Consider the following 13,039-nt stretch of genomic DNA (forward strand, 5'->3'; position numbering starts at 1 on the left):
TCACTGCAAATTAGGTTATCATCCCTAACCCTTAAATTCAAAGAAAATGGTCTTCCAGCCCTGGCATTTGGCCTTTTTGCCCTCAAAACACCAAAGGCAAGTGGCCTTGCCCCTAAAATAACAAAATTCCAGGCCTGTCTTGGGTCATTCCTAGTATTCGGTGCCATTTGTGTCCCCATGACATAATACAAAATATCTGTTGTGTCCCGTCCACCCTGTTACAGTGCAAAACATAACTGGTGGACAATAACATGGGTGTTTTAATAAGATTTTAATCAAATCAACAAATAATATGTACATTAATTTGATCCTAAAACATTGGACTGAAATTATTATGCCTTAATAAAAAGGTGCCATATATATAATAATTGTTTATAATTACTTTGCTAAAAAGACATTATCATGGCAAAGAAAGGTACATCAGATCTCTTTGTAAATAGGTATGCATTGGAAATATATTTTAATAGATATAGGTCTAAATATGTCCTGTAACAGGGGGGACATTTTCTTTTTTTTAAGGTTACGAGGCTGATTGCAGCGAATATAGGAATGACCCTCTTATACAATTTAAGTATAGCACATTTTAGTAGAATTTAGTAGTTTAGTAGTATTGCCTATCACTATCAGGTTCTGCTTCATGTAAAATCCGTCAAAAGTCTAGTCAAGTGTATATGCATGTAGGCATTTTTGCATAATATTTAATCAGTTCTTCAGTTCATGTTTAATTCTGTTCCATTTTGCACATTTGCAGTTGACAAGAACATGCTCAGATTTACCCCAATGACCTCACCTCCAGTCCACCAAGTTAATAGTGTGTACAGATCAATCTCAGAAAATTTGAATATTTTGTAAAAAAGCATTATAGGCTACCCTAAATCATAAGTGACTTTGTAAACTTCCCAGTGGGCTTCATTCATGCAACTCTGACTTCAGAAGGTTGACATTTCTCTAATATAGGTCTAAATCCTTGTTTCGAGTGGTCTTATGTTATATAAAGTATTTTGAAACATATATTCATGCGCTAGTGTGTGTGAGTGTGTGTGTGTGTGTGTGTGTCACATACACACACGCGCGCGCGCGCGCGCGCGCACACACACACACACACACACACACACACACACACACACACACACACACACACACACACACTTTGCAGAGTAACTGTCAACAGTGTTTTAAAGTGAAAGTGAATTAAGACACTCAAAAGTCTCGACAAAATGACGAATAACCCAGGTACAAGCTCACAGCTATTTTCTATTTTTTGAATTTCTTTGGAGAATCTTTAATTATTTCCGCCACGACATGACTATCATTTTTGACCTTAGATGCTTGCCATACTTTCACATGACTCCCACTACTTGTGACCTGCATTCCTCAAGCAATCGTCTCACTGAAGTTAAGTTTGATTCTGTTTCGTTTGCATGGCTTCCGAACGCCTTTAATCAATCGAATACGTCCAGAAAGTAGCTAGCTAAACACCGGCTGGAACTACATACTCCTGCTAATATTGTATTAGAGAACGTATAGTTGTTGTCTAACCTCCTAAACGTTGAACGTTACTGGCTTATGGAATATCTACAGAAGCTCACTTGAGTATTGCAACGCGACCCGGCCGGGACTAAATACTTTACAGTCTTAATTCTGATCGTTATGAAACATGTGGCCGTGAGATATTGAACACGGGGGGAACACGTTACTGAAACAGGACAACTGTGCCTTTGGCTTTGCTCTGGTCCTGGACTCCTGGTTAGGGATCAAGGGATGGCTGATAGCATGATGCCAGATGCAAGAAGGTGAGTGCAGCGGTTAACCGCTTCATGTTGCCCAAATAACCACCATACTGGTAATGTATGTACTATGTAGTTCTCTGTTTTTGCACATAATCTGTCTCTATGTTAACATACTCTAAAATCCCTCATCTTGATAACTTTTTTTATGATCTAGATTTTTTTAAACAGTGTAAACAAATGCCGTAGACGATGTCGTGTCATTTCATATCAGACGTCTCCAAGATCCATTCCAGATTTCATATTGCTGTAGCATCACAAATTACCAAAAGAAAGAAAGAAACGAGGGAACTGACATTTTTTTTAGCAAGCCATTTCAAATTAGGACATTTTGTCTTGTCAATAACACATTTATTCAATGTATCTTTAAACACAATCTGCATAAAGGTACAGTAGTAGTAGTAGTATTGTAACCCTGTAACACCATGGATTCATTCAACCAACCAAGTCTGTAAGGTCTGAGCTATAATTTAGATAACTCACACGTGTTTGATCATTTTTCAGGTGTAATTTCTTCTTCCTCTATGATGGATCCAAGGTCAAAGGAGAGGGTGACCCTACAAGGGATGGAATCTGCTACTTCTATCCTGAAGAGGTTAGTTTTGCAGTAAAAGTTGCCCTGACATTGAGTGAGCTTTGGGTGTGTCTTGAGTTGAGATAAATACTAATAATAAATCCATATGTGGCATGCCATAAACTGCATTTATTTTGTGGTCTTGTAACCTTTAACTCTGAGTCGGTACTGATTATTGTGACCACCATATCAATTGTGTTTACTGCCATAAACATAACTCTTCTTGCCATTTCATTCAATTCCCCAGACACCAATAGATAAACAGGAACTGCTGTGTGGACAGCTGGCTGGTGTGGGTCGCTGTGTCTCCGAGTTGTCGTCCTCTCCGGTACGCATGATCAGGCTACGCCGCAGCAAGTTTGCCATCTGCATGAAAGATGACTTTTTTTGGGTGAGTGAGTAGAGCATAGTTGTTGGTTATATTCTCTTGGGGACGTGTGTGAAGCAATACATTAGGTTTTCAAAGTGGGGGGCACCAGGGGGCTCCATGGGGGCAATTGGAAAGGAGAGCATGTATATATGTAGGTCTATACCGGTCCGTATACCAGGGGTCTTCAGCGTTTTCAGGCCAAGGACCTCTTAGCTGAGAGGGAGATAAAGCAGGGACCCCCAGTACACGTTGTTTAAAATTGTGTTGCAATTGCAAAGTTTCATAGATTGATTCATAGACTTGTTTGACAGCACTGTCATCAGTCTGTGTTGGATTCATGTTAATGTGTTTTTTCAGACATTTGACCACTTAAATCGTCAATGCTTAGTAAATTTGACCTTTCACTCTGTACTTTCTTGGTCTGCTCTTTTTTTTTACCTCTACACCAAACCTATTTGCCAAAAATAGCAGATCTACAAGCTCTCATGCCTCGCAGCGTTGAGAGCTTGTAGATCTGCTATTTTAGGCCAAAGGGTTCAAGTTGTTAATCTAAAAGAATTATCCTATCACACAAAGATTTGGCGGCCCCCTTGTAGTAACTCTGAGGACCCCCTAGGGGTCCTGGACCCCCTGTTGAGGACCCCTGCCGTATATCTGTTCATAATTTTTATTCATAACATTATTGGGCCACTTAAACCATTTTCAACCTGATGTGTCACAACATGTCGCAATGCGACGCTTTGTGATCTTTCTTGTAGATTAGCTATTTTCACAATTTTGTTTTTGAAGCCATTATGCAATTATTACTGAACTGTTTCCTCCTAGGCTTTGGGTTGCCCAGTGGATATCCCCAATGTCAGTGTCTGTGACCTATTGGACCAGCTAATAAACCTCTTTAGTTTCTACAATGGCTCCATTCGCCAGAGCTATCAGGTGTAGTATTCAGTTGTTATGAATTGTCATTACAATCAACCAGTCATTACAGTGCTTGTCAAGATAGCTAAGCTTGGTATGAAAGCAAGCACAGCCATGTGTAGATATGTAGACTATTTCTTTCAGTGACAAAATCAAGGCCTTGCTTAGTTTTAGTGATTATTGATTTATACAATTACCAACATACCCCTATTTATAGAGGAGAACATTGGCAGGGAGGTGATGTGAATTGACTTAATGAGAGATTAAACCACTGTCATTTATGCATACATACATGCTTATTGCTTACATACATGCTATACATGTCTGACTATCATGTGATCATGATGAGCAGAGCAATAATTAAGCACATTAGACAACTATCAAACATAGTGCTACAAGGAATATAAACCACATTTCTCCCATATAAATAAAGGCGTGGTTGGCAAGACACCACAGTGATGAGGATCATGTAATCAAAATGTCTGTTTATTTTAATTGTGAACTTTGGCAAAAAAAAAGAAAGAACATCGAGACATTTTTTTCTAAACCTCTAGTTTCCTAATATTGTCACTTGGCAGTATGCATTTGTTGATTTGTAAAAGTAAAACGTGTGTATGTGTAACCATAACATGTCACTAATTCTTTCTTTTTTTTGTCTCCCAACTTAGACTCACAATAAGGAAACATTAGCAGTCCAATGGGCCCATTATCTCTCCCACTTACAAACCGCATCCACTGAGCTTCATCATATGTTTAGCTGCTTGAAAACCATAGACTCAACTCACGTACGTACTAAATATGATCAGTATGTGTTTTAAGCCCTGCGGAAGGTATATATACTTTGTTGTACGACGAATAGTGAAAATAGCCAATCTATGAGCTTGTGGCTAGCCTATTTTAGCTCATTCTGAAACTATGAAACCTTTAAAAATAATTCCCATTATGTCAGTATGTATTGCACTGTGCTGCTATGTATGTAAGCTTAATGTGTTCCTGTACCATCGCTATAAGACAAATGTCCTGTACTTTTATTTTCCTTGGAGCATACAAGCAAAAGCGTAAAGTGTTTACTCCAGTTGCATAAATTCCAAATCTATTTCCACGTTTTTTCATCATTTCATTCTTCTAGCAGCTGCTAACCTATGATCCTTGTCCTCAGATTGACCCTCTTCTGCTGTTGAAAGCTGCACTCATCCTTCAGGCATGTCAACGCTGCCCTCTAGTGTTGGCTGGCTGTATTCTCTTCCGTGGAAGGTAAGCTGGCATTTTGGCTTAATACACCCTTGCAAAGTTATCACAAGTAACCACTTTCATCATGCCTTTCTGTCTTCCACGCAGAATTGTTAGCACACAGATGCCTCCAGATCTCACAGTGAAGGTCATGGTTCATGAGAGTGAAACGTACAATAAGGTGTGACATGACATGAGATGTGTTGCCAGAATTTCAATTTTCATGAGGAATCCTAAAGTTACTAGTGAATGTCTGTTTTTAATTGTGAAGTGATAGTTCAGTATTTGAGTGCTAAATAATAACTCAGTGATTTTTAAATGTTGATTTCAGTACCAGAGGACCAACGGTTTGAGCTCATCTAAGTCCTCAGGCAATTCTTCCGCCTCCAGTGCTGTGAACTCCACTACTGTGTTCCTGACAGTAGCTGAACTTCAGTGTCTTCGTTCTGCTCCCGTTGACAAAGAATCCAGGTACATGTTAACTACATCATTTGTATTATGAGCATTTTGTTCTCATACATTCTTAAATATGCCACTGTTGAAAGCAGCTTGAGCATTGATTGATTGCTTATTTTATTAGACGAAAATGGAGAACAGTACAAGTATAGTCAATACAATAGAAATGTTGTACAGTACAAGCACAATTAAACACCCTGCCTAAAAGGAACATCCCAAATAAGACCTTTGTACCTATTGTACTCTTTGTACTCTAGGTCTAACTCTACCCCAAACAGAGCCACTCGTACAAGGAAGGCCCGCCTGTCGAGAACGTTATCTGACACTCCCTCCACTGAGTCCGACCCAGCTGAGACTGATCCGTCCCACTCTCCCTTCATGGCTGCAGCAGCGGCTGACGCTCGCTCACCAATGTCCGACAACTTGCTGGTTAGCCCAGGTCCCTCAGATTGTACCACCAGCCCTCGCAGCCCCCCACCACTCCAAACCCTGCTACAGTCGCCTGGGCCTGCCTTTCCAAATGGGAACGCCTCTCAAGAGGAGGAGCCACTGGACCAGTCGTATTATTACTCTTTTAACAGCAATGGAGATGAGAACGGTCAGTTAAATACCGAAGATGACGTCTCTGTGCATGAGGACACGCCTTATCTTAATGGACACGGCGGGGGCAGCGCTCCGGCAAGCAAAGAGAGGCCGGGAGACTGTGGGCCAACGCTACTGGACCGCAAAATATCTGGACCTGCTGGCCAGAAAGCAGGGGTTGATGGTTCACAAGAGGATGGGGTGTTGTTGGGAGGAACCTGGGGTAGCGCTGGGAACACAAGTACCCGGCAAGCTAGTATGGGAGATCTGGGTGATGATGACTCGGCAGAGAGTCCCCTGGTCCCCATGACTCTGTACCAGCACAGGGTGAGAGGACTGGTGCTGGCCTTGCTGGTGGAGTCTCACTTTCAAAACGACACTGCCGCCATGGAGGAAGTGGTGAGATAGATAGCATGCCATTATTGCAAGATTAATTTGATCTAAATACATTTGTGCTTCTAAAAAAAAAAATATTGCAATATTGCAAAAATAGCAGATAGTGGTGCAACACATAGATAAAGTTGTAGATGTGCTATTTTTGGAGGATTCTTTAAGGGTTAATTAAAGTCCTTAAAATGCCATTTATTAGACAACAGTGGAGAGAGTTGGGGGGGAAAAGAGAAGGAATAGAAAGCGGTTGGCATGTGATGTAGACCATGAGACAGATCTGGACATGACTAGACATGTGGTGTGTCTTTGTGGACACACCAGGGCGACCTGGCTTACTATTTATTCCAAAGTCTGCTGAGTGGTTGGCAGTTAGGCACATGACATTCAAATCTACATAATTATACCTTTATGATTATGAGTGGATTTGGTATTGAGCTCTACAATACCAAATACAACATCACTGGACACCAAATGAGCTTGCATCCAGTAATAAAAGTTACAAATCGACTGCAGGCAATCTCATATTATGTTGAGAATTTGAAAAAGAAGTCTTTAATAAGGTGCATTATGGACGTTTGAAAGTACAGTACTTGGGTCTTTATGATAGTCATATTTTGACTGTTTGTAAGCTGAATGAGCTTTCCCTTGTGGTTTGTTTCCAGTACCACAGCAGCCTGGCATCTTTGAATGGACTGGAGGCCCATCTGAGGACCACCACTCAAGGGGCCACAGGCCCTCAAGGAAACTACATCTTTGCCCATTTTGACTGTATTCAAAACACACTGACAAGTATGAAGTTCCTCTTCATTCACTCCCTTGATGTCCCCCCTGTTTGTCATCCAATATTTCTGGAACCCTATGCCTTTTAAGTTTTCCCACGTTTACTTTTCTGCTAGAGTGTAAATAAGCTCTTTTAATCACTTGTTGCTTAAGATTTTAGTTTCACTAAACCACGCTTGATGGCTTATTCCTCGCTTTGCATGAGCTTGTAGGTAATTAGTCGGGCTCTGATCTCCATTCTTTAGTTGTTGTGCAAAGCATGCACGTCCAGGTTAATGTGGTATTTTGTAGTGAGACTCTGGTGTGTTTTTTGTCTCTGCAGCCAACTTGTCTGGTGGGCAGGGGGGAGTCCAGGAGCGATCCTTTGTGAGGGCCACATCGCTGCTCCACTCACATTTCTGTAACACTGCAACTCTGCAGGAGGCTATTATCAGGTCTGTATGACAGTGATGGGGTGGTTTGTGGGGGGTCCTGCCTTTCATAGCGCTGCAATTAAATATTGGGGGGGTTGGGCCTGTAGTGCCATCCATTTAGTTTGTTTACTTAATTTGCACAATGGTAAAACCAAACAAAAACACACTTACAGAGGGAACTAATAATCTCTTTAAATCTCACTTCATCTCACTCCAAAGCAGTACATTACTCTGCTTTATTTGTCCATTTGGTGTGTTCACATAGACCAAAATGCCAAAGGTTCTCCATAGTACCTTTTGCCAGATCCGTTTTTAGCACTAATCCATATTTACTACAGAATAAGATGGACGTGTCAGTACTTGACACCTTTCTTGCATGTATGCTTAATGGGTCATTAAGCCGGATAACTTATGCATTGGCCAGAGGTTGTCCCTCTCCTGTATTGTCCTCTTCTACTTGTGCTAATGACACATCTGTATAGGGTGGGGGCTGTAACTGTAATCCTTGCCATTGCTTTTACCTGTTGATCTGGGGGGGGGGGGGGGGGGGGGGGGACTGTATTATTGCTTTAGAAAAGATTACTTGAAATACCTCAAATGTGATTCTAATCATATGTAGTATTTGAATCACAGGAATGCAGGTGTGGCTGTGTATGGAACACACACGGTGGCTCAGGAGACGTACTTCTTGCAGCAAGGGGTGCCGGTGCGAAACTCAGGCATCCCCAACCACCAGGACAGTGCTTTCTCCCTGCCCAGCAAGGCCCGGCACCGACTAATGAAACATGGGGTCAACCTATTCTGAGAGCAAGCTAGCAGCACCTACACATGAGTTAAAGTAATTGTTATTTTTAAGCCACTGGTTCCCAAACACTGGGTCGGGACCCATTTGCGGGTCGTGGACACATTTTTATGTGTCCCTTAATTTTTTTGGTTTCTCATTTTGTTTTTAATTATTATTATTTCAAAACATAAAAAGCAGTAATTTAATGAATTATTATGAAAGGAAAAATCTAAGAAATTCCTTTAGTTAGAAAACAAATGTTTAAGAAGTAGTGAAAATAGACGATTTTCACAATAGGTCCCGGGCAAAGACATAATTTTCTCTTTTGGGCCACAGGCTAAAAACATTGGGAACCACAGGGGTATGCTGTGTTCTCAACATTGAGTATTTATTTTATTCCCAACACACTGCACACAGTGGATGCACACAGTAAACTGTTTGAGATCATACTGTTAATTGGAGCTGTGACAATTTTACAATGTTGCCACTTCATTTTGGTCTAAATGCACTGAAGGATAGAATATCATTGTTGTGTTGTCTATTCTCACTATTGTTATTGTTGATTTGTGTGTAATACAATTTGTGTGTTGTGTGTTTTTAAGGCAAAGATGATAAATGGCATCTTTGTATGAATCCTAGTATATAAAATCATGGCAGTGCTTTTGCTTTGGATGTACATGTAATCTTTTCCAAGTAAAATTCGTTTTGGTTAAATATATGCACCAGTATATTATTTATCTTGTAATAATCTGCACTTACGTTATGAAACTGTTAGTTCTTAGACTCCTATAGATATTATTTAATGTTATAGTTGGCAGCAATAATGAAAAGTTAAATGAATAAATAATCATGTTGTTGTCTTATACATTTGAGCTGCTTTCGGAAATGGTTGTTTTAAACTACAGGGGCCATGCCCTTATAAGAACGTTACTGATTGTCTTATTAAGATTATTAGCCTTATTAAAACCATCGGCAACTTTCGAGTGACCCCGTTTTTGGTCCCATTATTAAGTGTCACTCATCGTGTAGAGTAGACTAATAGCATTGTATGGGGCCAAAGAAAGTGGTTTGAAACGTTGGGTGCACGAGCATGAACCTTCACTAAATGTTAATGTAACTAGTCCAACATTTCTGTGACGCACATATTTTGTGAGGAAGATTGTTCTTGATGGTCCAAATATAGTGTAATTAGAGTCATTATCTGTAGCTGAATTTGAATGGATGTGGTTGGTGCTCTTTAGGGCGCCTCATTATGCAAGTGCATTATAAGAAACCAGTGGGGTGCAAATGAGAGCGCGAACAAAAAGATGGGAGGGACAGTCAGTTGGGGCCACGATTCAAATTCTAAGTAGCGCAATGTCCCCATTGTCAGTATAGGTATATAGGGCAGCCGCGGGGCTAAACTGAACCCCCCTATCGTTGGATGCAGGGCCGACCTCCAGCATAAAGGTTGCCGTTCAGTAGTGTGAAGCTTCAGAGTTCAGACCCGGTCGCATCATTCACCATGGCTTCTTCACTGCGCTGCCTGTGGACTGCAATACTTTTTATAACGGTTTTTATAACGGTGGCGACAAACGTCAAGGGAGTTTCTGGTCGCGCCGTGGGCAAGCAGGAGTCCTCGGCAACAGTTGGTGATGGAGTCTCCTCCAGGCCTGTGTTACGCACGCACGTGTTGAGACGGTGGAGGCGACAGATCACGGAGAGCCACCGGGAGCGCTGCGCGGAGCTGGCCGCGCCATGGATGGAGAGCACAGAACCTCCCCGGGATAACGCCAACATGCTGCGGCTCCGCGTCCGCTCGTTCGCCCCGGGAAGGTCCCACCATGGCTCCATATTCCCCGAGAAATCACTATTCAGCTTCGTTCGACGGGTCTATCGTTGCTGTCAACTTGGATTCGTTTGCAGAGGCGTGAAAGGAATCCAGGGTCGATTGAGTGGAGGTAAGGCAGGCAAACCATTTCCAAAACGAGTATTATTATCACCAGGAATGGCTTAGGCCTATTGCAGTGTTTCTCAAATTTCAAGGTCTCCCCTTTTACTCTGACAGTGTACAAATGGAACCAAATGAACCCGCATTTGGTTAATTTTGTAAACTGCCAGAGTTATAGACTTGTATGGGTCAATTAGACCCCCATAAAGGAACCCACAGAGTCCCTGCAATCCACTTTGAGCACCACTGCTTTATTGTAACTTAAAGGGCCACTTCACCTCTGGGACAACCCTATCTTATTTTATTGTTGTTTGGGACACGATCAACACAATCCTGAGTTATTTTTTGTGTCCAGTCTGTTTTGAGATATTTTAGTATTTCAGCATGACTAGTGATGCATTTTGCATCATCAGTGATGCGTTTTGCATCATATGATGCAAAACGCATCACTAGTACATGCTGAAATACTAAAATATCTAAAAAAAAAAGCAGATTGAACTAAAAAAAATAACTCAGGAATGTGTTTATCGTGTCCCAAACAACAATAAAATAAGATCGGGTTGTCCCAGAGGTGAAGTGGCTCTTTAATTGCATAACTTGCTTATTTATATAAACACATTGTCTTGTAGGCTACTGCACATTCCAAGGTTCTGCACAAAATGTGTTATATTTAATTAAGCCTATATGTTCCCCTCCCTAGGTACAGATGTGGACTTTCTACTGAGTCGAGATGTTTTCTCAATGGCAGTGATGAAAGCCGAAATCCATCTTCAGTTTCTCAACCCTCATCATCTAGACATTCAGCCCGTGCTACCCTACATGGCAAAGCGCAAACTCCCTACAAGGTATGAATTTAAGCTTGCGGAACGTTTATCTACACTTCTTTCTCCACCCCCCCCCCCCTCCCTCATTTTTATTGCTATTTCTACAAAGGTTTTCTGATCATTACTTTTAAATTGCTAAACAAAGCATGAACTGTTACCATTGATAGCCAACCTGCAACCTGATAGCCAACCACCATTTTTACAATTTGACCCCAGACACAAGCACAACTAACCCCATGTCCCCATCTGACACACACACGTCTCACACAAGTCTCTCTCTCTCTCTCTCTCTCACACACACACACAAACACACACACACACACACACACACACACACACACACGCGCGCACACACACACACACACACACACACACACACACACACACACACACACACACACACACACACACACACACACACACCATGTAGTCCAGTATTAAGACAGTGAGTGAGTGAAGCAGAGGCATGCCTTTGGAAGAATGCAGGCCTATAATAATTGTGTCATGTTTCTTCACATAGGTACAGTGTGTGGTCCCCAGGTGACACGGCAGAGCTGCGAGTAGATCTGCTGTTCCTCTTCCAGGGCCTGCAGGAGGTGGCAGGTGGTGTCGGAGGGGGGCTGACCCTGGTGAACATGCGGAGGCTGCAGGAGGTTCTTCCCAGGGGGGGTCTGCGAGAGAGGCAAGCTCCGCAGACCCAGGACAACACGCATGGCGACCTGCAGTGGGGGGATGGGCTGGGCCACTTGTCTTCTGCTCTGGAGCTGGGCCTGGCACTGAGTTGCAACAAGGCAGGACTGGCAGTGTCCTGTGAACACAACGGCGTCCACCTCTCACACGCACCGTTCATCTCCCTGTCCTATCGTAGATAGAGTGACGTTGTGCGGGTACAACCGTACTCTTCTTGTCTTTTGTGTATTAACTTGTACACACACAGATACAGTCAAATGTATACCTCCTTCCCTGATTCAAACTTGAATATCGTCGTTGTCGGGTAGAAACCTTGTATCTCCAAGTTTCAAATGTGTACGTTCTTTTGCAGCCCTGCTTCATCATACAAGGCCGTTGCACAAAAGTAGTGAAAACAGCCGATCTACAAGCACACAACGCCGTTGTATGCTAGTTTGAATCATTTTTAAAATGAAAAATGCAAAACTAACGGTTTTGGACATACAAGGTTTTCACCCGACAACGACGATATGCAGTATGTACGGTATGTCCCTGCTGGGAATTGAAGGAGATATGTCATTTGCAAACCAAAAGACAAGGATATATTGTTACACATCATATGTGGGGAAAATAATGCACTTCATCAATGTCAAATATATTAATTTATATGATTTGTTTTGTAAGATATATTTTGTTATGTAAATAGTGTATATTACATATGTTTATCGATTAATTGTTTGGCAGCCAAAACGCCTTCTTATGATTTGTATGTGAAATATTGTGAAGAGTTATTCAGGAATATTTTATTAAAAGACTGAACTGACTGAACTGTGGTATGAGACTGTCTTTATACATAGCCACGGTGGCAAGCTGTTATACCTCTTCTATGTAGAAATTCAACTAACAATTTTAGATGCTTCTGTTTTTACACACAGTTGGAACAAACAACACCTGGACAAACACAGTAATACAATACTGTTAAGAAAATGTCCTGTTATACTATGTCATAAAACGGTCATATTATTTAAAAAAAGAAAAGTAGACCCTCATGTCATAGCCTACTAGACAAAAACAACCAAAAACCTGCAAAGCCCATATCACCGCTAGGCAATGCAGAGATAAGGCCCTGTACGTATAGACGGTATGCGCATGCATAAAGTGAATGGCAAAGTGAGTTTAATGTCGTATAATGCAATCTTCTGTTTGGATGTATGGGCCGTCAAGGCCAGAAAGTAGTTTTTGCCACTCAGTAGGCGTTCCCGCATAACTTCCGGTAATGGTGATGATGTCATGCGCATACCCTCTATTGGGGTAAATTATTGGCAGCCATATATA

General features: G+C 41.6%; 1 protein-coding gene across 1 annotated transcript; it reads left to right on the forward strand.

The window, feature by feature from the left end:
- Window positions 1-1,761: 1,761 nt before the first annotated feature.
- hps4 (HPS4 biogenesis of lysosomal organelles complex 3 subunit 2) lies at window positions 1,762-8,441 on the forward strand (the record flags this gene model as incomplete). Its single annotated transcript, XM_080738523.1, has 12 exons — window positions 1,762-1,793; window positions 2,292-2,382; window positions 2,609-2,752; window positions 3,557-3,664; window positions 4,315-4,431; window positions 4,806-4,900; window positions 4,985-5,057; window positions 5,208-5,347; window positions 5,590-6,313; window positions 6,967-7,093; window positions 7,407-7,518; window positions 8,131-8,441. The coding sequence occupies 12 exons, from the start codon at window positions 1,762-1,764 to the stop codon at window positions 8,300-8,302; spliced, it is 1,935 nt and encodes a 644-aa protein (XP_080594649.1). The 3' UTR covers window positions 8,303-8,441.
- Window positions 8,442-13,039: the final 4,598 nt, after the last annotated feature.

The sequence above is a fragment of the Nannobrachium achirus genome (assembly GCF_963921795.1).
Source record: "Nannobrachium achirus genome assembly, chromosome: 12".
Taxonomy (NCBI): Eukaryota; Metazoa; Chordata; class Actinopteri; order Myctophiformes; family Myctophidae; genus Nannobrachium; species Nannobrachium achirus.